The sequence below is a fragment of the Musca vetustissima genome, unplaced genomic scaffold, assembly GCF_032173495.1.
Source record: "Musca vetustissima isolate MV318-11 ecotype Yass unplaced genomic scaffold, APGP_CSIRO_Mvet_v1 utg33308, whole genome shotgun sequence".
NCBI lineage: Eukaryota > Metazoa > Arthropoda > Insecta > Diptera > Muscidae > Musca > Musca vetustissima.
In genome coordinates, this window is record NW_026876760.1 from 111,356 (window position 1) to 137,506 (window position 26,151).

The 26,151-nt window shown below is 36.7% G+C and overlaps 1 protein-coding gene across 1 annotated transcript; it reads left to right on the top strand.

The window, feature by feature from the left end:
* The first annotated feature begins 640 nt into the window (after nt 1-640).
* Nucleotides 641-18,572, top strand: LOC133321310 (fragile X messenger ribonucleoprotein 1 homolog). The gene is made up of 11 exons (XM_061530403.1): nt 641-739; nt 7,245-7,294; nt 11,468-11,785; nt 11,846-12,011; nt 13,724-13,791; nt 13,920-14,220; nt 14,339-14,470; nt 14,546-14,771; nt 14,837-15,061; nt 17,909-17,980; nt 18,073-18,572. Exons 1-11 carry the CDS (start codon nt 689-691, stop codon nt 18,555-18,557), a joined length of 2,094 nt encoding a protein of 697 aa, XP_061386387.1. The 5' UTR covers nt 641-688; the 3' UTR covers nt 18,558-18,572.
* Nucleotides 18,573-26,151: the final 7,579 nt, after the last annotated feature.

Genomic DNA, 26,151 nt, shown 5'->3' on the forward strand with positions numbered 1-26,151 from the left:
ACCAAAAGGATAACAGTTCAAAAAATACAAGAAATAACAGAATCTGATCAAAGTTAAAAAAAAAAAAATCAGCAAACAAAACAACATTATTTTCTACGATAGAAGACAACTACAACAAAAAAGCCGGCAACACACCGAACACAGATACAAGACTGAAACAATCTTAACAACAAACAAATCAAATTCTTCAATTCCCATTACACCAAAAAACAAACAAAACAAAAAAGAAAAAAAAATAATTCTACTCAAAGAATTACGCTTCGATAAGAATTTTTAGCACCATTAATTTTTTTGCTTATTTGGGGGAAGAACCGCAAACAAATTCAAATAACGTTGCAACACTACACTGTCGTCATCATATAGTTGTCGTCGCTGTGTTTTTTCTATTATTGCTCTCTGAAGAAGTTCATAATTATCAACCTTTTCTACCTCTTTCCGCAACCAACTCCTACAACTGCTTGTCAGACGTAAAAAAACAACAAAAAATCCAGTATTCCGTAATAGATCATCATCAATTAAAACATCGTCAGCAACAGCGGCAGAACAAATATATCATCAAACATCAAATCATTCTGAATATCGTTTTATATATTCCACCCGCTTATTGTTTGTTTGTGTGTTCGTTCTCTCTTTGTGAACATCAACTACTGTCATCATCATTGCCAACAGCGTCAGCGGCGACATCACCATGGATGATTTAGTAGTAGAAGTTCGGCTCGATAATGGTGCCTATTATAAGGTAAGTTGTTGCTATTGATTAAAGTTAAACTATACTAGTAAATTATGTAGAAAACTAATTATTGGAATTTTTTTTTTTTTTTTTTGAAATATTTGAATTGAATTATATTTTTTTACTATTTGTTCTTGTTATCGTCGTTCGGCTCTTGTGTTTTTTGGGTGTTGTTTGTTTATGTGTGGCTAGTTTTATGGCTTAGCCTAACTAGCTGCTTATGTCTGACGTAGATATTCTCTCTATTTTTATTATCGAAACAGTGGCGTGGGTTTTTACATGTTGGGGGGGGGGGGGAATCTAAATTCATGTGTCGGAAAAAATATGATTGAATTTGTAGTCGCTAAACAAATGTATAAAAATACAGGCCTTTTGATAGTCATTGAAAAAATATTTTTTATAAAAATTCCGTCATTTATATTATCATTCAAGATTTCCAGGCGCGTCGGTCTTTTCCAACGTATTCTTGGCCTTCCCCTTCTGCGTGAACCATCAGCTGGTTCGCTTTTATATGCCTTTTGGGTTGAGGCACCATCATTCATTCTCACAACATGACCTAGCCAACGTAGTAGCTGCAACTCAATACGTCTAACAATGTCTATGTCCGAGAATAGCTGGTACCACTCATAGTTAATTCGACGGCGATATTCACCGTCAACGCAGATCGACCCATAGATATTTCGGGGAATTTTACTCTCAAACACTCCAAGAGCTGCCTCATCTGCTTGCAAGTACCCATGCTTCAGATCCATATAATAGCACGGGTAGTATCAGCGTTTTGTGAAGTGAGAGTTTGGTCTGGCGGGAGGTGGCCTTGCTTTGGAGTTGTTTGCTCAGATCATAGTAGCATCTGTTGGCCATCACTATCCTTCTCCGAATTCCAAAACTGAAGTCATTCGTTTTGTCTATGGCGGTACATAAAATCTTTGACTACCTCGAAGCGAAGAATGACTGTTGGTGACTTGAAAAAAGTCTTCTTTAAAAAAAAATCCACGCCTTGTTGATGACATGAAAAAAGTCTTCTTTAAAAAAAATCCACGCCTTGTTGAAGACTTGAAAAAAGTCTTCTTTAAAAAAAAATCCACGCCTTGTTGATGACTTGAAAAAAAGTCTTCTTTAAAAAAAAATCCACGCCTTGTTGAAGACTTGAAAAAAGTCTTCTTTAAAAAAATCCACGCCTTGTTGATGACATGAAAAAAGTCTTCTTTAAAAAAAATCCACGCCTTGTTGATGACTTGAAAAAAGTCTTCTTTAAAAAAAATCCACGCCTTGTTGATGACGTGAAAAAAGTCTTTAAAAAAATCCACGCCTTGTTGATGACTTGAAAAAAGCCTTCTTTAAAAAATCCACGTCTTGTAGATGACTTGAAAAAAGTCTTCTTTAAAAAATCCACGCCTTGTAGATGACTTGAAAAAAGTCTTCTTTAAAAAATCCACGCCTTGTTGATGACTTGAAAAAGTCTACTTTAAAAAATTCACGCCTTGTTGATGACTTGAAAAAAGTCTTCTTTAAAAAATCCACGCCTTGTTGATGACTTGAAAAAATATTCTTATGGTCCTTGAAAAAATCTTCCCCATCATCCCAATATATGCATATCACTAGTTCGACACTACACCTCTGCAGCTTTGGGTTTATGTCATCATCATTAAACTGCCGACATCGTTCTCAACGTTGTTGACTTCGCCGCAATTTAGAACACTTGGTGGTCCTCCTCCTCTGCTCTGCTCCATGTCATATTAGCTCTGGTGAACTTTTCGTATTTTGTTTGCAACATTTCGTTTGTTTCCTTTCAGCTTGTTTTTATTTCATGTTCTGTTTTTGTAAAAAATTCTTTTTTATTTACCACTTTTTGTTGCAAATTCTCTTTTAGAGTGTTTTTATGTCTTCTTCTACGTTTGTTTTTTGCATTCTGTATTTTTATTGAAAACATTTTTTTTCAAGCCATTTGTGGTTTTTGTTGTACGGCATTGTTTACATGTTGTATTGTTGTCTTATTTGGGGCTGGATGGGACGGGTTGGTTGGCTGACTGAGTTTCCTGACTGATGATGCTATCGTCGCCACCGCTTCTGCTGTCGGTGTTTTTTTTTACTTCTGTGTCGGTTGGTCTAGCTGGCGCGCGCATTCTTTCTCTATGAGGAGGGCTTGTTGGCATTGGCGCTGCCACTGCTGCTTCTGTTGCCACCGACGATAACGACGGTGATGATGATGTTGATGCCTTTTTAGATGAAAACTAATTTACATTTTTTCGTAGCTTTATTTTTTTGTTTTTATATGGGCTTTGGCTTCACTTTGCCTGCTGCTGAATGTTTTGTTTATTTTTTTTTTTCGTGAACATTTTTTCGTCGGTATATCTCCATTGTTGTGTGCTTTTTTTGCATTGATTTTCCCTTTCAATTTGAAAACCAACGAATGATAAATAGACAGGCTAAATAATAATATGTAATAATTAAAACAAAAATGAAGGTGTGAAAAGGAGGTGTGGTGTGGGTACTAGGAATGGGGAGAATGCTATTTAAGACTTTGAACATGGTGGATAGTTCGTATACGACAACACACAATGGGTGATATTAATATTTGTAATTTGAATGTTCTAACACCCAAAAAAAAAAAAACAAAAAAATATTTGAAAGACTAATTTCTGCAAAACTGATTGATTTGTTATTACCCAAGAGAGGAGTTTCCTGTTGAAGGCCTAAGAATATGTTAATAACCAAGAGAGGCGTGGATTTTTTAAAATATCTTTTGAAGAGCTGCATTAGGCGTGGATTTATTTTTTTTTTTGAAGTCCAAAAGAAGCGTGGATTTATTTAAATCTTTTTTGAAGATCCACATTAGGCGTGGATTTATTTAAAAATTTTTTGAAAATCTACATTAGGCTTTGATTTACTTGAACATATTTTTTGAAGTCCAAAAGAAGCATGGATTTATTTTAAAATATTTTTAGAAGTCCAAAAGATGCGTAGATTTATTTAAAAATATTTTTTGGAGTCCAAAAGAAGCATGGATTTATTTTAAAATATTTTTAGAAGTCCAAAAGATGCGTAGATTTATTTAAAAATATTTTTTGGAGTCCAAAAGAAGGGTGGATTTGCTTGATCGTCGTACCTTTTGGCAAAAAACCCCTTTTATACCTTTCTAGGCCCTCTTTGAATATTAAATTTTCAGGCATGGTACCCAGCAGCGGGGATACCAATGTTTTTTTGAAATTGTTACGCTTTGTCTTCGGTGGTTCACATAAACCATCCCCGACACAGGAACGGGACATTCCACCATATAGAGGTCAGCATCTTTTTGTTTCATATCTAACGACCCCTTCCGATTTGGAGTTGGGACTCTAATGACAATATTGTCAACATTGCCATTCTCTTCCGTAGTGGGGGTGTCGTTCCATATGTCTCCCGGAATGTGTTCTTGTCTCAAGTAAAAAATTCCGCATTCCTCAATAAGGTTAAGGAATGCGGGGTTCACTCGGTCTGTTGATATGATTTAGGGAGAACCATAGTTAAAGTCCTTTGTGCACTGTATGAAAAGTCTAAGTTCAGATTTTTAATGGAGATTTGCTCTGGTAACATTTGAAGCTGAAGGGGCCATGTCAACATTTTTTAGTCGAAGACTTTTTTTCCTTTTTCGATACCCTGACTACAAAGCGTTGACAACTAATAGGCACACTTTTGCGTAACACCCCAGCGTTAGGGGGTCATCCTTCAGGGGAGGAGACCCGAAACCCGTTTTTGGTTAAGCCCAAGGATCATTGGCACTCGTTCCAATCAGAAGCACAATGCCAATAATTGCCCTACAAACTGCAGCAAAAGCAACACTTAGATACCAAAAACCACCATGAAGAAACCCATGATACAATCAGGGGTGTCGTAATGCTACTGATGTGAAAAACGCAACGTATAGGGCAACTCTGCAGACAGTAGAAACACGCAATGCAAGATAGAATTATCGGGGGAATAGGAGAGAGGAGAAATATTTTTTCAGAAAAAAGAAGAAAGAACAAGAAAAACGTTAGCGTGAGCAAATCGAGATGTACAGGAAATTTTACCAATGAATAAAAAACCAAACCGAAGGCGTTGACGCAGGCACAATCCCCTGTAGTAATGATGATGGAAACCTGGTGACAGATACAGACAAGACCGGTAGTCAGATGTTGGTCAGGAGCATGCACCAGCTCATTTGTACAATTTGGCTAGAGGAATGCATGTCCAATGATTGGAACCTGTGCCGTGTACAAAAAATCAGACAAGACGATATGTGCCAACTATAGAAGAATACGTTTCCTCCCCACCGCATATAAAGTGCTATCCAGTGTGCTGTGTGAACAACGGAAGCCAATGGTCAATGACATTATTGGACCATACCAATGCGGCTTCAGACCAGATTGACCACCAATGACCAGATTTCCACTCTGCGCCAGATCCTGGAAAACCCCACGAAAAACACATCGACACATTCCACCGTCGACTAAAAAGCCGCATTCGGCAGCCCTATCCGTCCAGAGGTGTTTAAAGCCATGCCCGCGTTTGGCATTCCTTCAAAATTAATACGGCTATGCAGGATAACTTTAACTGACACAATGTCAGCAGGAAAGGACATTTCGGAGCCCTCCAATGTCGAACGAGGATTCAGACAAGGTGATAGTTTGTCGTGTGACCTTTTTAACATCCTGCTGGAAGTGTTCATACGAGATGGAAATGTGAACAGAAATTGCACTCTGTACACCAAACAACATATGTTACTCGCCTACGCCAATGACATCGACATCATGAGTCGAACATTGCGAGCGGTAACAGCCACCTTTGAACGAATTAAGAAGGAGTCTGCCAAAGTGGGTCTGGCAGTAAATGGCGCAAAGACCAAGCTGATGGTATTAACGCGCAGGACTCGGACCAACTGTGGAACTTGAAATCTACAGCATCGAGGTAATGAACGACTTTATATTCCTCGGTACCGCCATAAACAAAACTAATAACATCAGCTTTGCAATCCGGAGGAGAATAGTGTTGACCAACAGATGCTACCATGGTCCGGGTAAGCAACTCAAAAGCAAGGCCACCTCTCGCCAGACCAAACTCACACTCTACAAGACGCTGATATTACCCGTGCTGTTGTATGGATCTGCGCAATCAGATGTGGCAGCTCTTTGAGTGTTTGAAAGAAAAATTCTGCGTCGAAGGTGAATATCGCCGTCGAATGAACCTTGAGCTATACGTTTTTTTATCGGACATCGACATAGTCAGACGGATCGAGCTGCAACTACGTTGGCTAGAGCATCTTGTGCGAATGGACGAAGATGCCCAGCTCAAAAGGCATATAAAAGCGAGCCAAGTAATGGTTCACATAGAAGGAGAAGGCCACGAATCCGATGGAAAAATCAAGAAGAAGACAACATCTCGGTAGATTGTCTTTCAAATTGAATGAAATGCGCACAAGACCGACGCGCCTGGAAATCTGTTTTTAAGCTTGGCTTATGGAACAACCGTTCTGTCATAAGCCAGCTAAGTAAAGGTTACCTCAACATGTTCTATAAAATCACCATTATTTCAAAAGATAGCGAACGAAGCTTTGTTTCGGTCTATGTACCTCGACATGTTGTATTACTTACCATGGTATGGATGATATGCCATAGTCGACATCAACCCGTCTTTGACATTCCTCAATGCTAGCAAAAACTGATCACACAAGAATAACTTTCATCCTTTCCGACATCTGGGATAATTCCGCGTTGACGGATTAGGAAGAAGCTATAGGTCTTCACAGACGGACAGCGGTTCTGTTTACAGTTTTTAACTTTAAAGTCTGTCAGGTCGAACAGTGATTACTGTAGACAAGAAAACGCACGAAAATAATACCCCACGACAAAGGCATCCGATATAAAGAAGTATATATAAATATATCCAATTGAGTACAATCAATGACACAAAACACTTAATTTTGTGAGGAATCCCCCATATCAAGGGTATTTCAGATTGATAAAATTATTACACGAGCGAAGCTTATCAATCCTTCATTCAAGACGACATGAATATGGAAACGGGAATATAGCAACCAAAAACACAAATGTCGACATTTTTACTCACGATTAAAAATGTCCTCCGGCCATTCTATCAGAAGAAATTTTATTGTATTAGAAGGATTTTTGGTTCCAATAAGAAGACGTAATTATCTTATCATTTTCATCTAATTTAGAACTGCTAAAAAAATATATAAATTTGTTATTGCAAAATACTTTATAAAAACAAATATTTATTAGTGGTAGTTATGAATATAGTTTCGGATCTCGCCAATGATCCTCATCTGGACCCTTAGTATTTTTTGTTAGGTGTATTCCTCCCAAAATCTATATTTTTCGTTTTATATTTAAAATTTATTTCTTTTTATAATTTGTCTCATATTTCAAAAACATATTTCCAAAAATAGTTTTCTTCATATACATACCCATATCACTTTATATGCGTATGTACATATATCGCAAATTAAAAATATATTTATTTTGTTTTTCTCTTTCAGGGTATGGTAAAAAGTGTACATGATGATGGTGTATGTTGCAAGGTTGATGGGTAAGTAGTATTTCTATATGTTATTACATTACCAAACAAATTACCTCGGTGTATGTTGATCGTACATATTTTGTCCTAAAAAATCCTACAACAACAACCGAATAGAAAATATATCAATTGTAGCAAATATTGGCAAAGAAATGTAAATTGCAGCAGCATAGAAAAAAAACAACAACTAAACCGTCACATGAAATGCTCGATTTACACTTTCATATATCTCATAAAATACCCATTACTGTTTGCTTGTTAGACAGGCACTACATGTGAATATGCGTGTATACATGATGCTTTCTTCATAAATTATTTTTGGGTATTTGGTAGAAATAATATAGAGAAAGTGCTAAGAACAATTTTAATGACAAGATTAATCGTTTTATTGTTGAATATTTGATTTGAACACGTGCTCTTATAACTCTATTTCAATGATCACACATTTCAAATTGGTTAATTATGGCCTATGCAGATTTATTATTTTATAGAATTCAATTTAAAATATTGATGTAGATATATATTTAGAGCTGGTTTGCGGTAAAATAAGCGACGCATGTGTGACCCACTTTTCCAGAATTTCGCTTTATCTATTGCGACAGAATGTCATCTTATCATGATCCGAATAGATCACTTATAAATATGGAGGAGTCAAATCCTCGTATCTTCAAAGTTTGACAGTGATATCGATATTATATTCATCGTTCCAAAAATGACAATGCTATAAGTATATACATTTTCGAGACTTTGAAGGCCCACATGTCAAGAGGTATGTCCTTTGCCATAAAAATTATAAATATTCTTGCTCAGGGGGCAAGAGCTAAAAAGATTTATAGGCGCGTCGGACTTGTGCGCAGCTCATCCAATTTGAAAGACCATGTTTTAAGATGTTGTTTTCGACTTTATCTTACCATCGGATTCGTGGCCTTCCCCTTCTGCGTGAAACATCAGCTGGTTCGCTTTTATATGCCTTTTGGGCTGGGGCTTCCTTATCTATTCTGACAACATGACCTGTCTGAATATGTCGATGTCCAAGAATAGATGGTACAGCTCATGGTTCATTCGACGGCGATATTCACGGTCCATAGATCATCCGGAGAATTTATCTCTCAAACACTCCAAGAGCTGTCTAATTTGCTTGCGCAAGTACCAATGCTTCTGTTCCATACAAAAGCACGAATAGTATCAGCGTCTTGTAGAGTTTGAGTTTGGTATGGCGAGAGGAAGCCTTGCACTAGAATTGCTTACTCAGAGCATAGTAGCATCTCTCTTGGCCAACACTAATCTGCTGATGTTATTAGTTTAGTTTATGAAGTACCGAGGTATATAAAACATCCGAGTCCGAATCTACACCTTGATCTTCTCGCCAAGCACTGTCAGACCCACTTTGGCAGACTCACACATCGGCTTCTGCCTGCACCAAAACCTTCGGTTTGGTGTTTTGCTCGTTGGTAAAATTTCCGGACTTCATTCTGACTCTTGTACATCTCGATTTGCTCACGCTCACGTTTTTCTTTTTCTTACTTCTTTTGCCCTATACGCTGCATTTTTCACACCAGTAGCATTACGACACTTCTGATCGTAACATGTGTTTCTTGGTGGTGGTTTTTGGTACCCAAGTTTTGCTTTTCGTGCAGCTTGTAGGGAGTGTGCAATTCTTTGCCATTGTGCTTCTATACTATAATCGGGACAAGGAGTGTTTTCGTCATGAAAGTGGGTTAGTTGTGCGGAGTAGGCCTCTGCTACCTGTTGTGTTTGCAGCTTTTCGACGTCGAGTTTCCGTGTTGCATTAGATAGCACCTTTGCTGCTACATTAAGACGGGTCCGAACCTTGGCTGCCACAAGGTAATGGTCCGAATCGATATTCGCTCCTCGTATCGATCGAAAGTCTTAAAATACTAAACGAAGGCCGTCCGTCTATCACAACATGGTCAATTTGATTTCACGTTGCTTGATCAGGAGAAATCCAGGTGGCTTTGTGTATATCAACATGCTTGAATCTGGTGTTGCTAACTACCAAGCTTTTTTGCTGCCACGAAGTCAATCCACCTCATGCCGTTGTCGGATGTTTGTTCGTGGAGGCTGAACTTTCCGACGGTGGTCATCTCCTAGCGGCAGCGGTCATATGCTGTTTCTAGGCGCTCATAAAATATGTCTTTGGTATGCTCTTCTTTGTCTTCGGTCGGTGCATGGGCACAAATAAGACTGATGTAGAATAACTTCGCTTTTATGCGGATTATAGCAATTCGCTCATAAATCCACAACCAAATTCATGTCTCGTTTCATGGCAGCTATAATACAGTGCGTAATCGTCTGATTTACTTACGCCTGTCCCTTTCCATGGCATTTCCTGTAAGGCAATAATATCGGCTGTGTACTTCTTGAGTACATCCGCCAAAGCGAAAACTGCGCCTGTTCTGTAGATTCGCAGATCGTGATCCTTTATACGTTTGCGGGGGTCGTTTGGTTTTTTTTTTCTTTGCTGTTTCATAGTAGGAGGGGTTTTTCGAGTGTGGGCAACTAACGCCTCAACCCATTTTTTATAGTTGTTATGGGTGAACACGCGGCACATATTAGCTCATCATTTCAACGGGTGATGAAAATAGCTACCCCAGGTGACCCCGCGGGGAGGTCAGTGTTCACAATTGAGATGAAAGAGGGACCAAAATAAGCCTGGACTTCGACATGTTAAAGCCAATCAGAGGCGTTGCCTCAGAAAAATTTTTTTGAAAAAAACTACGCCTCGGGTAGTAGACCTCAGAAAAATTTAGTAGAGGAGATAGAGTACCCCTTCCAATGGCTTACCTCTGCCGACAGATTTCTTCAAGACGAATTGAAAATTCTGCTTTCCAGCATTCTATCAATCCAGACCGTTAAGGCATAGAGGATTCCAATGCCTTCGGGACTTTCATAGGCGCTTTCAAAGATCTATGTTTCTCAGCTGTCTCCATTGCTAGGGGTTACAACTTTAAAATTTGTCACTTCCTTATAATCGGATAAACTCCCTTATCCTCCGAGAATGGTGCCTCGTCAATAAATCGTCGATCTCCGATTTTTCTGCTCATTAGTCTTATGCATTTGGCAACCAATCTTTTGTAAACAGCGGTCAGTCAGCGGTAGAAAGATGTAGATACATGATTACCGTAGTTTTTTTATTCTTCACCGAAGTGTAATAGCTTCCCTTTCTATGACCCACTTTTCATTTTGACTTGTCCTCCACAAAAGGTCCCGCACTAAATGATGTGATGTGAAATTTCGGATTTTTAATAAATAAAAAGACTCTTTGCAGGAATCATTCAATGCATTTAGCTTTCACCCTTTCCCATAAACAAATCCTCCTCCTTCATTGGTAGCAAATCTCGTATTTAGTTTGAAAACATTATACGAGAAACAACACAACCATTAATCCTAAAAATATAGCATTGTATGCCATTTTTGCATTTCTTTTTTTTCTGTATTAAAATGAGTATAAATTCTGATTTCCGCATATTCGTCTTGAATCGGCGTTTTTGGGTACATGAGAATGTTTGTTGCTGCTGTTGTTGCCGTTTTGTGCTTCATGCCTCATAAGTTGTTGCTCTGTGTTTGTTTGTGTGTGATAATGCATTTATTTTCGCCGCTATTAAAATGTTGTTGATATGTCGAGCAACAACCAAACACACAAAATATATTTTATTTGGCCCTAAGCCAATTACGGCCTCCTTAGACATATACACATAGGACTACTACTAGTAGTAAGATGCTCTTGCTTCTGGCTTGCGTATCGAAATGAAAATTATATTTGAAAATAGTAAGGAACACACACATTTATATGTTTGAATGGTTGGTTGGTGGCGAATTCCTGACCGACCTACCGACTGAATAAGAACGCGACAACAGCATTATGACGCCAATGTGTGTGACATGGCAGGCGCAAGCACGCTTCTTTCATGTTGTTTGTCGGTTGGCTGCTTGGTGGCCATTGGCACACAACGCGAGAAAGTGTCCTAACACCTGTCCTCAAGATTTATGTTGTTCACATTAATATTTCGATCATGTTAATGTTCAAATAATATGCGACAGCTACATAAATTGTTCAAATTAATTGAATTGAATTTGCAAATGAAATGAGTTTTAATTGAGATTTATTTTTTATTTTAAATTTTTCTAATGAAAATGCTCATTTTTGTTTAAAATTTTTTGCAGAGTTCCAGAAATCAAAAAATACCCATTTAATAATGTACGCTTTCCACCAAACGAACCATCGGAACCTCCCGCCTATGAACCGGGCCAAGAGGTGGAGGTTCTAACGCGCCCCACAAACAGCGAAGCCTGCGGTTGGTGGCTGGGCGTTTTGAAAATGCTAAATGTCGACATTTGTGCTGTTGTATATCCCGGCTTAGAGCATCCCTATACCGAGGTAGTGGATTTAGAAAGACTGCGTCCAAAGAATCTCAATCCGCCAATAACAGCCAAAACGTTTTATCAGTTCACAATACCGGTACCCGAAGAGTTGCGTGCGGAGTAAGTTATTGAAAATAAATTAAAACTAATAACCTTTATTAATGAATTATTTTCTTGTAGAGCACAAAAAGAAGACATTCATAAGGAATTTCAACGCACTATATGCGCTGGCGTTTGCGTTTATAATCCCGATCTGAATGCATTAGTTGTGATTTCGAAATGGGATATGACTGAGAAACGCGCCAATTTGCTTAAAGATATGCATTTTCGTAATTTACTACAAAAGGTAAGAGAGCAAGTCATTTTTTTTTAATTTCATATAAAAATTAGAAAAGAAACAGGTTACGTTGGTAACGCCCCCCTTATTCGGGAGAAAACAGAGAACCAATGCTCGAAATTCGCAGGTTAGTCGGCGAGCACAAGCGGAAAAAGGTAGCTAGAACATCTGACGTGTTGTAACATTAGTACTGTTAAATTGTGGTTAAGGGTTAAGTCGCTCTTTAATCCTGGAAGGAAGGATGATCTCATCTCATACATCTGTCTCATGGATGAGATGGCAGATCCGAACAGATGCGCGAATTATTTTAATCGGCAGTTTGTAGAGCACAGAAAAGTATTGTGTCGTATACGATCTCTTCAAGTGGAGTAGGAACCACGATACTTGTTGTTGGGCGATGTTGCAAGTGCCATCAGAAGCACAAAATCATGCAAGGCTCTTAGTCCGGATGGATGGGTCCAAAATTCCGACCACTAAATACCCAACGGTTCCAGGGGTCACATTTGATAGACTTTACATATCGTCCGCGCATGTCATAGCTATTTGCAATAAAGTCAGGATCAGGAACAATGTTCTCAAGCTGATACATGGGGGAGCCGACAAAGAAACTTGCCAAAATACCGCCTTAGGACTGCATCAGGGTGTCTGCTCTACAACAATTGACCACATACATGATGAGACGAGGATCCTTGTTGTCCGCCAACACAACAACATGTTGTACATGCAACATCTACTTTGGGTGTAATTGAAGTAGCCATCCAAATCATCATCTTACCGATAGGCACCCACCACTGTTACCACAGTTACAGTTAAAGATGAGTGATGCTGCAAATGTTAGCTGAAGCGTTGGATGAGCCAGGAATCGAGTAGGGAGCTAGACAGTGATCCTTATCAATTTTGTAAAGAAGCTATAATTAGGTGCTAGGGAGAATATCCCAACAAAAAACTTAGGCAACTGATGATCAGTGGCGAGATCCGAAAGTATAGTTTTTCCTGCCTTACCCCTTGACGGACAATGCCATACTTCCCACTAATAAATATTTGTTTTTATAAAAACAACAAACTGGAATTAAGACTGAATATTTTGCAATAACAAACAAGTAAGGAAAGTAGTAAAGTCGGACTGGGCCGACTATATGATACCCTTCACCACTTTGGGTATATTCTACATGTCTCTCCTAACAGACTCCGCCTTTTCGATAGAACTTTATGCACCATTTACATAAAATCGGACAAAACTATATATATGAGCTATATCTAAATCTGAACCGATTTTCACGAAACTAAACACGCATCGTTCTAGGCTCAATTCAGTACGCTATGCCAACTTTCTGGACTTTGATGCACCATTTACATAAAATCGGACGAAACTATATATGGGAACTATATCTAAATCTGAGCCGATTTTCTGAAAACTTAACACACATCATTCTAGACTTATTTCAGTACGCTATGCCAAATTTCGTACAAATCGAAAGATATATAGGGACTTTAGTGCACTATTTACATATATGGGAGCTATATCTAAATCTGTTGGGATACCAACAGTGGTACAGTGTATTATGTCTTTGTGCATATCCTTGTGCACGACTAAATATTTAATATTCCAAAAAAATCTCTTAATTATAATTAATTATTGATCCCTTTAAAAATATTTTCAAATATAATGTCATAACCTTTAAATCTAATATAACTCTTATTTTATCTTCCCATATTTTTAGTATATGATTTTAAAACATACTGAAGAGGCTACTCGCCAATTGAAATCAACTAAACTACTTAACCGTGGGTGAGTGTGTGTGTCTGTGTATACTAAATGTCCGTGCATTTTTTTCATTACTCATCAAACTCATTTTCATCCAAAAAATATTTACAATAATTACATATTTAAATACCCATTCCTTCTGCCTCTCTTAGGCACGTTGATGTCTTTCAGGTGCGTGAGGATTTAATGGGTCTAGCCATCGGTTCACATGGTTCGAATATTCAAGCCGCCCGCCTTCTGGAAGGTGTCACCAACATTGAGCTTGAAGAGAAATCGTGTACATTTAAAATTACTGGCGAATCCGAAGAAGCTGTACAGCGAGCCCGAGCCATGCTTGAATATGCCGAGGAATTATTTCATGTACCGCGCGACTTGGTTGGTAAGGTTATTGGCAAGAATGGTCGCATAATACAAGAGATTGTCGACAAAAGTGGAGTGTTTCGAATTAAGGTGGTAATTAATCATTTCAATTGCAGCGGGATCGATTTTAAAAATATTCATTTTTCTATTCTCTTCTATATATTCCAAAAACGAAAAAACTCATCTGTCAACTATAAACAAACATATATAGATTGCTGGTGACGATGAGCCGGATACTAATATACAACGTGAACCGGGTCATGTGCCATTTGTGTTCATTGGTACCGTAGAAAGTATTGTTAATGCCAAAGTATTGCTGGACTATCATTTGGCGCACTTGAAGGTGGGTCACATGCACAAAATTTGAAATTTGAATTCGTGGAATATAATTTTTGTATATCTTATTGGTTTTTTGTAGGAAGTTGAACAATTACGCCTAGCCAAATTAGAAATTGATCAACAACTACGAGCCATCCAAGAATCTTCTGTGGGTTCTGTGCAAAATTTCCCCTCATCTCGTCGCTCGGAACGTGGTTATAGCAGTGATATTGAATCAGTTCGTTCCAGTCGGGGTGGTCCGCGTGGACGTGGACGAGGCCGCAGTGGTGGCGGTAATGGTGGTGGCAATCAACGTTACAATCAGGGTATGTAGCACGGAGTGCAAATAAATATAGGATATATATAAAAGGTTTTCATTGTTTAATTGCAGGTCGTCGTGGTGGCGGTGGAGATGACGATGATTACAACTCTCGTGGCGATAACCGTTATAATGATCGCAACAGCGGAGGTGGTGGTGGTTATCGTGGAGGTGATCGCCGAGGCGGCCAGAGACGCAACAATCGTAGTAATGAACAAAACGGCAGAGATCACCAGTACTATAATCAAAACAGTGAAAATGTACAGGAAGTTCGCGAACAGAGTAGCGTTGAAAGAGGTATGTAATTTAAGGTTTATTATAATGATAAAAAAATAGTTGTTAATTGATCAAACGGTGGAAGTCGATTATACAAAGTCAATTCGATGACAGCGGATTCTACGGCACAGTAAATCTCTATCAATCCGATAAATCTCTATTAATATACCAAATTGACTCTGTCACCCGAAAAAATAGATAGACACCCCGGATATTTTTCTGTAGTGTTTGTCAGAACCGATTCCACAAAAGATCCATATCAGTGTGGAGTAATGAATTTATGGAATGATGTGTTGGCATCTACCAGTGTGTCTCAGTCGTCGTCGGAATATAATACATTCAACAAAAATTCTGATAATGTCTCAATTCTCCAATTAAACTGCGATGGACTTCGAGAGAAGATCAATGAGATTGTTGTTGTTGTAGAAGCCCTATTGCTTTTAGACAATGGGCTGAGGTGACAGACGTTGGCCGAGTATGACTCGGATAGTTTCGGATCGTAGACCCCTCTATCGTGGAAACGTCAATTAAATGAGATTGTCGATTTTATGAGTGACAGAAGTATATTGATCGCGTCGATCCGGGAAACGAAGCTGCAGTTTTTAATGTTGTGATGGATACAACGTTTTAAGAGAGGATTGTACGAGAGGTTGTGGAAGAGGTTGTGCAAGAGGAACAACTGGCTAAAACATCTAAAGTGTTGTAGCATCAGTACCGCTGTGAGTGAATTGTGGGCAACGGTTAAGTTGCTCTCGAACCCAGGGAGGATGATTGGACGTCTGTCTCGTTTAGCGCCGTAGAGATGACAAAGGTGCGCGATTTATTTTAATCTGCCGTTTTTAGAGCACCCCAAAGATGGCAGAGCAAATGGAGAAGCAAATACCCCAATTTACACTGGAGGATGTTACACGTGCCATAAGAAGCGCATGGTGCTTGATATGGATGGAATATTTGTGGTGATGTTAAAGCAGCTGGATTAGTCATGAGTAGAGTACTTAACCAAATTCCTCAATTTGTCGTTAGCCACCCCAATTGTTTCCGCTTGCTTGAAAAATAGACCGAGTGGTACTGCTACTGAAGCAAATATGAGGACTGAGGCAAGGACGATAACAAAGATGAGTCATATAGGCCGATCTCAATTTTGTCACCAATAGCTAAGACTCTTGAGGCATTGCTGATCATCAACACGGATTCCGAAAGCAGCACAGCACAACAACAGTTTTGCACTCCATTCCACACATAGGACTTAACCAGAACAGGCCGTGTAATAGGACAGTTAAGGTGACGCTGGACATTTTCTACCGTCAAGCTGTTCAAAGATGCAGAGTGAACAGCCCTCCAGTCAACTTTGAAACGTTGGATCGTAAATTATATGTGTGGACGCCAGTCGGACTTGGAATTCAGAAATAAGAAGTCGAATGTCCGTTGAATTAAACAGGAAGTTCCCAAAGAAGATGTCATATCTCCAGAACTGTATAACCTCTACCTTTTTGAAATACCACGCTCACCGGATGACGGAAAGATCGTTTGTACGATCATGCCGTCAGGACCAACAATTTAAGATTTACACGGAAAAATTTAGTTATTCTCGAGTTAGCAGTTCGGCCAACTTTTTCCGGGCGAGGAATATGGAAAAATTCGCCACTACACCCAACGGGAGGTCCGCCAACGGAAGACTGGAACATCGTTCTCCTCATGACTCTAATAAACATCATGGATATAGCTGATTTTTTTCCGGACGAGGAATATAGGAGTATGTGATACGAAATCAACGACCACACTGTTTACCACATGGACAGAGGATATGGGCCTACCTTTAAGTTCAGGAGCTGGAGCAAAGTTCTCATGTCGCAAGTCGGCAGCACTTCTGGAGCTGATAAAGAAACCTTGTTAACAATGTATAAATCGATATGCCAGTATGTAATGGAAAAAATGTCTCTTTAAGAATCCAATAGTCCTCGTGGACCACATCAACGGCCACACTATTTAACACGTGGACAACGGTGATGAGAGAGCTGTCGATGGGATCACAATTCCACCAATAATTACCACAATATTCTAGAGATCACATTGGATAGCCTTTACAAGGCGTCCTCGTATGCCACACCTATCTGCTATAAGATTAGGAGCATGAACAAGTTTCTTAAGTCGCTAGCCGGTAGCACTTGGAGAGCTGACAAAGAACCCTTGTCATTTACCCAGCGATAGGCCGCCAACGATAGTACAATGCAATATAAAAATATTCAATCCTGTTTGAATGCCGCCCTAAGGACTGCCGCCCTGGTGTTTCCTCATGACTCCAATAGACCACTTACATAAAGAGACGAATATCCTTCCTGTGTGTGCGTCAATACAGCATGTTGTCGATGAAATATCTGCTTGGGTGCTATCACCTTATTGATAGGCACCCATAACCAAGGCAAGTCAGAAAGATTTTCATGATCTGGAGAGAGATGTCCATAGGCACATCAGGTTTATAAAGCAAGTTGAGGAAGCAATTCAAGAATGCAGAGTCCAGAGGCACAACAGTCCTATCAAACAGGTTGAGGAAGCAATTCAAATCTTCGGAGCTACTACCACGACAAACCAGAGTGATCGTGTCAGTACCCAAGGTCTGGATGGTGTAGCCGTCTCAATCATTAGTAGGAGAAGAATTAACTACAATTATGTTGAGAATACACTATTCTACGAATGAAGGAATTATTGAAAATGATATTGAAAAATTTGTAGGGTACGGAACCTTTGAAAGCTAGGCCTTGGACTTTTCATTCGACCTGTTATTTAACCATGTTATAAATATTAAATAATTTTTTTTTAAATTGTTGTTGTTGAAATATCCAATATTAATTTCCTCTATATCTATTTTAGCCGAAAGTAATTCATCATTCGAGGGAAGTTCACGAAGACGCCGAAGACAAAAGAGCAACGTACCCCATAACAGTGAGTATGATGTCATTAACATCAGTAGCAGTCTTATTGGAATACATTTTCTATATTCAAATAAATAAAAAATTGAAATTTTTTTCTTTCAGCGAACTCTGGCATGTCAAACAACAAATCCCAACAAAATAGTAAACCACCACAACATAATGCTGATAAAAATAATGCAGGTGGTGGTGGCGGCGGCGGTAGCGGAGCTGGTGGAAATGTTGCCGACAGATCAAAACAGAATGCCTACAACAATAATAGCAGCAGCAACAACAATAAGGATACTAATAATGTGGCATTAAACAAGGGCGGTGATCCGCAAGCGGTATCTGGTGGTAGCGGTGGTGGTGGCGGTTATAATAATGCAACGCAACAGCAACCACCTATGCAGCAGCAGCAACAACAGCAGCCACAGCAACAACAACAGCCACAAAATCAACCGCCAAAAGCAAGACGTAATAAAAATCGCCAACAACAAAATCATGCAAACGATCATCCAAAATCGCAACAACAATCACAGCCACCACCACAGCAACAACAACAACACACACAGGCTAAGAAGGAAACTCTAGTGAATGGAACTTCCTAATTTACCGTGCATTGGTAAAAAATAGAGTATCATTAAACACACCACACCCTCAAACACACAACAACAACAGCCATGTGTTGGCCTCCCTCAATTTGTTTTTTTTTTTTCACTTTAGACCACTATTTTCAAATATGCTAACGAAGTTTTTTTGTCATGATTTTTAATTTCGAAATGAAAGATCCTTACCATGTACCCACAGAATTATTCAAAAGGATCACAAAATTGTTATTTACTTTTAAACGCTCTTTTTCTTTATTAATTTACAATTTCTCACTTTCTTCTTAACTCACCACTCACCCACACACACACATAAAAATATATATTTTTTCATTCGAACTCGAGGTTTTGCAAACAATTATTTTTTATTTTGTTTTCAAAAACCAAACAAATAATTAAAAAAAGAAAACAACAATATTCAGAGAACATAATAATATAATTAGAAATGAAGAAGAAGAATTTTATAAAAAAATACAAACAAAACAAAAAAGAAAATAAAACACATTATATTATATAATACAAATGCAAAATATAATTTTATGAAACATTAAAATAAAATAAAACAAACAAAAAAATCTTATATAATAATGGTACATATTATAAAATAATAAAAAAATAAACCTCCCCAAAAAACAAACAACAAACTATATATGTAACTTATAATAAAAACAACAACAAAAACAAGAAAATTTAAATAAAACATTAAATAACAAAACAACAACAACAAACATACAAGTAATTATATTTATAAAAACAACAAATTTAATTTAATAATTACAAACAAAATAATAATAAAAAATAAAACAAACCGAAAAAATAAATTGCAACTGAAATAAGAAAACAAATATTATTATATTAATTTAATTGATTACAAAACAAACCGAAATTTTACTAGAAATACAAATTAATAACAAACAAAACAAAAACAACAGCACTTAATTTGATAACAAAACAAGAATTAAAATAAAATATTAAATTAAACAAAAGAGAAAAAAAACAGAACAATGTTAACTAACAACATTACTAATTTTTAAGTTTTATGTAAAAAAATATATATAAACTTTCATCTTTTTTATTTTTATTTTCATTTTTATTTTTTAATTTTTTCATTTTCAAAAAGGAAAGCATGAAATAAAACAAAAACAAAATTCCTTAAAGGATTTTTCTAATTAAACAAAAAAAAACGAAAAACGAAACTCAACATTTGTTGTTGTATTATTTGTGTGTATGTAAAGAACAACGACGGTAGGTGGATATTTTTTTCCTTGTTAACTCCTCTCCCTCTTAGCTCACGTCCTACTAGGTGGATATTTATAAGATATTACTGTCTAGGGTCCCGAAATACATATAGTAGTCATCGTATTCGAACTTGCATTTAGAGCTAGTGCGTGCATCTTCTCCATATTCAGCCAATTTAATGTTTTGAAGCGCCTAAAAATATGCTTTAAAATTCAATATCTACCCTTTAATTTAATATACGATTGGCAACACTGGCAAAGACATGCGAATAGCGCCATCTATTGATACGCATGACCCTAAATCCCACTGTCAAAATTTAAAAGTCCCAAATCTCTCATATCGTTAAATAATAAAAATCGACATTTCTCTACAATTAAGCCAGATATCGTTCCGATTTCAATGGCATCGTGTAGAGAACTTCTAAAGCCTTTGGTTTTCAAAAAAATTCTACAATTTTATTTTGATTTTAACCTGAAAATGGATGTTGATTGTAACCTTAATTTGACATCGTGTTAATATATATTTATATGCTGTTTTTATGCATAATAGGGGTCGAAATCATTTTTACAGGATGTATTTAATTCAAATACAATTTGTCTCTATTTTATTTTAATATATATAGCTCCTATATATATTTCGTCCGATTTCTTGGAAATTGTGCAGCAAAGACTCAACTGAATGTTCGCATGCAACAAAATTTGGCACAGGGTACCGAATGAAGTCTCTAGAATGATATATGTAAAATTTTATCGAAATCGGTTCAGATTTAGATATAGCTCCCATATATATTTTCGTCCGATTTCTTGGAAATTGTGCAGCAAAGACTCAACTGAACGTTCGCATACAACAAAATTTGGCGCAGGTACCGAATGAAGTCTCTAGAATGATATATGTAAAATTTTATCGAAATCGGTTCAGATTTAGATATAGCTCCATATATATTTTCGTCCGATTTCTTGCAAATTGTGCACCAAAGACGTAATGTTTTTCCGATTGTGATGAAATTTTGCACAGCGTACCGAAGTAAGTACAGAATTACGTGTATTTAGTTTTGTCGAAATCGGTTCAGATTTTCATAAAGCTCCCATATATATTTTCATCCAATTTCCGGCAAATTGTGCACCAAAGTCGTCATGTTTTTCCGATTGCGATGAAATTTGACACAGCGTACCGAAGTAAGTCCAGAATTACGTGTATTTAGTTTTATCGAAATCGGTTCTGATTTTCATATATCTTCCATATATATTTTTGGTCCGATTTAATCTGCTCAATGTACCCAATGTTTGTTCGATTGCGACGAAATTGTGCGCAGCGTACCGAATTAAACACCCAATTATGTGTATTAAATTTAGTCGAGATCGTTTCAGATTTGGATATAGCTACCATATATATTTTCGTCCGATTTTTTTTTTTTGGAAATTGTACCCTAAAGATTGTCCGATTGAGAAGAAGTATAACGTAGTAAGTCTATAATGATGTGTATTTAATTTTGTCGAAATCGGTTCATATTTAGATATAGCTCCGATATATATTTTCGTCCGATTTCCGACAAATTGTTCATCAAAGGCGCAATGATTATTCGATTATGACGAAATTTTGCACAACGTACCGGATTAAACACCCAATGATGTGTATTAAGTTTAGTCGAGATCGTTTTTAGATTTGGATATAGCTACCATATATATTTTCGTCCGATTTCATATAAGTCAAAGATAGATTGTTCAATTGCTACGAAATTTTGCACAGCGTTCTGAATGAAATACCCAATGATGTGTATTAAATTTAGACGAGATCAGTTCAGATTTGGATATAGCTCCCATATATATATTTTCGTCCGATTTCCTGCAAATACTGCCACAAACTCCTAAAATTTGTCGGATTGAGTCGACATTTCGCACAACGTACCGAATAAAGTCTAGAATGACGTATAACATTTTTTGTAGGAATCGGTTCAGATTTAGATATAGCTCCCATATGTGTCCGATTCCAATAGGTTTCGTGAGAGGGCAACATAAATGACAAATGTTATCCTATTCTCATTATAAATGCGATCTGCACATGCATAAGTTCGCTCAAAAAGTGATTCTATAAATTCCCTCAAAAAGTAGCCGTGGGTCAAAAATCTTGATACCTAGTCTTATTTAATATTATAAATCATCAAATATATTTTCATTTCTATCCGGCAAAATTGAATTCGCACTCTTTTAGGTACAAATACACCATATAAAAATAGGTTTCATCCGGTCTTCAATTAAGGCTACAATAACCAGTAATTTTTTTGTTAAATTCAAAATAAAATGGTATTATTTTTGTTTCTAAATCAAAGTTTCAGAAGTTCTCTACACGATGCCATTTAAATCGGATTGAAATTTGCATTAAATATTATGAAAAATTCGATTTTTATTATTTAAAGACATGTGAGTTTTGAGACTTTTCAATTTTGACAGTGCGATTTGGGGTCATGCGTATCAATAGATGGCGCTATTCGCATGTGTTTGCCAGTGTTGCCAACCGTACACTGTATTAAGAGGTTAATTTAGAAATGTTGAATTCTAAAGCATGCTTTTAGGCGCTGCAAAGCAAAAAAGCAATGTGAAAATTATTTCGTCCATGGATATTATTTTACGGAACTACTCGCTGTTTATAATAGATGTTTAATTTTTTTAACATCTGTTGACATTTGCAGCGCTCTTATAATGGGTCTTTGGTGTGTCATTAAGTGATTTTTAAAATCGGAAAGAAAATCAAAAATCACTTCATGAAGCCAACAGCCTATTTTAAGAGCTCTGCAACAGATGTTAAAGACTTGAACATCTATTATATTCCGGAAGTTCGGTACATAGTTTATTGTGATTGACTGACTGACTGATTTAACGATTCATCAACGCCCAGACGAAACGGCTGAAGCTAGAAATTTTGGGTGAGGGTCACTCTTGGTCCAAAGGTGACAGATAAGGCTGGGTTTTTGGAAATTCGTACTAGAACGGTACAAAAAGTATGGTATCATTTGTATTTGGCGAACTGATGGAGTGTAGGATGTAGGACAGGCGTAGCAAAGGGTTTTTGGAAATTCGAACTATAACTATCCGAAAAGTACTAAAATGTACTTAATTTGGTACAATTCTGTAGCATTTGAACGGATAGCGCTAAAAACATGAAATTTGGAGTGTGAATTTTGGTTGAAAAGTAGGGTCCATTTAAGGAGATTTTTTTGAGAGCGTGTGCTCATGTTTACGAAAAGTACTATATTTAGTACAAATTTAATTTGGAGATACAAATCGAGCTGGAATTCTGGAATTTGGAATTAAAAGTACCGTCGGAGTGTAGGATTGGGATATGAACGTAGTTTTAGAAATTTGTTACTTGTGTGTACGAAAAGTACTAAATCGTACAATAATCGGTACTGTTTGGATTTCGGTGAACCGATAGAGCGCGGGAACAATAAAATTTGAAGTTAGGATCACTGTAGGGGTGTGGGATTGGGGTCAGGATTCAGTTTAAGAAAATAATACTTATGTGTACTAAACGGTACTAAATTTGGTACAATTTGAATTTTAGTAGAACCAATTGAGCTAGAATCATAATCAGGATCACTGTTGTGTTGTGTAAGATTGAGATAAGTAGGAATTTTTGGAAATTAGTACTTCTGTGTACTAAATTTGGTACAATTTGAATTGTGGATGAACCGATAGAGTTGGAATCTTGAAACTTGGATTTAGGAAGGATAAGTGTGGAGAGTATGATTGGGGTATTTAGAATGTTTTGAAAATTGGTACTACTGTGTACTAAATTTGGTACAATTAGAATTGTGAGTAAACCAATGGAGTTGGAATCCTGAATTTTGAATTTGGAATCATTGTGGGGGTGTAGGATCGGGGTATGCATGAAGTTTTGTTGGATGCTTGAAGAGGGTACTTATGGAAATAATGTGTGCTAAATGGAAATTTTGGATTTGGGTGAACCTTTAGAGCTCGAATCATGAAATTTGGTACTAAATGGTACTCAAATTTAATTTATGGTCGTGTGGATTGTTTTTTTTTTCTGACATATGCAGTTTGCTGTGAAAATAAAATAATATGTTAATACATTTTTAAATAGTTCCTAGATTCGCTAACGAAGTTGCGGGCATATGCTAGTATAATGTAAAGAGGTGGAATTTTTTTCTCAGTTCCTGCATTTTTGTTTGCCATCCGTTTGTGCTGGATTGACATCGATTTCGTTATGATTATGGGTTCTATTCAATCTGCTACATTCTATTCCATCTGCTATATTTAATCAGTTTTTTAGATTCCTGGGCTCATGGTTTTTCATTAACTTACCATTGTTATATGTTAATATCGACTGAAATAATTTTTCACTTAAATTTTTCTTTTATTTTCGATCTGTTGCAACAGCTTATCGCGGCGGCAGTGAAGATAGTGGCTGTGATACTCATTGTAATTACACAACCAGCTAACCACACTGCCAAAGCGCTTAGCCGATCATAAACAAAAAATATATATATTAGACACTTTGAATTCCATTTTTTTTTATTTTTTTAACTGAAAATTGAATTTTAAATTTTAACTGAAAGCTAAAAATTAATGTAAAATGCTGGTATATTTTTGTGCGTTTCATGTTCCTACTTACCACATAGTTGACACGGGAGCGCCATCTAACGTTGAATAATCAACAGTTGTACTGTTACGGTACTGTTGTTGCTGTTAACCATCACTACTACCACCACCACCTGTAAATGATTTTATGTTTATGCTGAAAAATATGCTAACAAAAAACATTGACTTACATACATAAAAATACAGGGTGTCACGTTACGTGTTGATATGGCAACATGGGTTTGTAGCAGAAAATGTTGAGAGCATAACCTAGAAATAAAACATATGGAAAATGTTAAATTAAAATTATATCTGTTATGGTTTAGGCTACCAACTACCATCCATGTACGACAACTAGATATCAATGCCTGTCGGACAGTTACTGAGCTTATGTTGTTTGTCGATGCTTCTTGGCTGATTGTGGCATGCAACCAAATAAGGGTCAAGGTTAGCCTTATTTTCTGTTCTAGTTGACATTGCTCTTAAGGACGTAGAAATTAGTTCAAGGTCACGTTATATGTATGATGAAAGTGGGTTGGTTGCTGATATCTAGGTAATTTCTTTGTTTGTATTTAAAATTAAGGGTTCTCTTTAAATATTTACAATTTGAGAAGTAGAAAAGCCTTGGACGACATGTGACCTTGTTTCGGAAATTTATTCAGGGGAATGAATGGGCGGTTTTAAAGTAATACCCGTAAGAATATTAGCGCAAATATGGGTATGCTATATAATTTCTGTGTAATTCTAGAAGACAGTATGCTGAGTATTTTTTTCCCAGTAATATGATCCAATTTGTTTAGTCCAAAGATTTTTCCTTATTGTCTCAATCAATTGTGATGCAAGATTATGTTATGCTATGTTTACACCATACCACTTTATATCATATATCCGTTCAATTCCTAATGTAAATCTATTTAAACTAAGCCTCAGGGTGTGTAATTTTTATCAAGATCTTCATTAAAATTCAATATTATATTATAAATATTATTCAATATTTATTTAAGTTATATTTCTTCTACACCCGTATATAGAGGGCGTATTATTAATATCAGAGGTAAATTTGACAAATGACGCTGAGTCTAAGCTCATGGGTTTCCCATGGTTTTACATTTTTTTAGACCAAAATCGTATAAAATTTCGGGTAAAGATTCATAGAATTTTCTTTAATTATTAATTATTATTGATTAATTAATTATTATTAATTGATTTTGATCGAAACCTATTCTGAATTTGAAATAAGAGTTTATGAAAAAACTTGAAGACCATGCGTCATCATTATCTTCGCATAAGTTGGATTCGAAGAAAATATCTATTCGATTACATATTTTTTATGCTTTTATATTTTGGTTTCAAGAGGTTTCATAAAAAGTATCTTTTGAAAATGTTAGGCCTAATATAAATGTAAAAAAATTAATCTTGTGAGAAACTAAATCCTATCAAGTTTCATTGACATTAAATTTATTTATTTCTTTTTTTTAATGCAATTTTTAAAAGCTCCACAAAATTTCTTTGATCCCTATTATAAACCCACTACAACAATGTTCATTTAATAAACTCAAAAAATTATCTAACTCTGAATTTTTCTATGAACGATCAGCTGATAAACTGAAGTCTAATAATACGGTCATCCAGGAAGATAAGCTGCATATCAGCTGATTCTCAAGTTTGCTGTCAAATTACATTATTGTGAATTAAATACCGAATATGAAAACTTAAACGTCAAATGTTTGGTGTGAAACTTAAATCTAACCGAAAAAGCACTT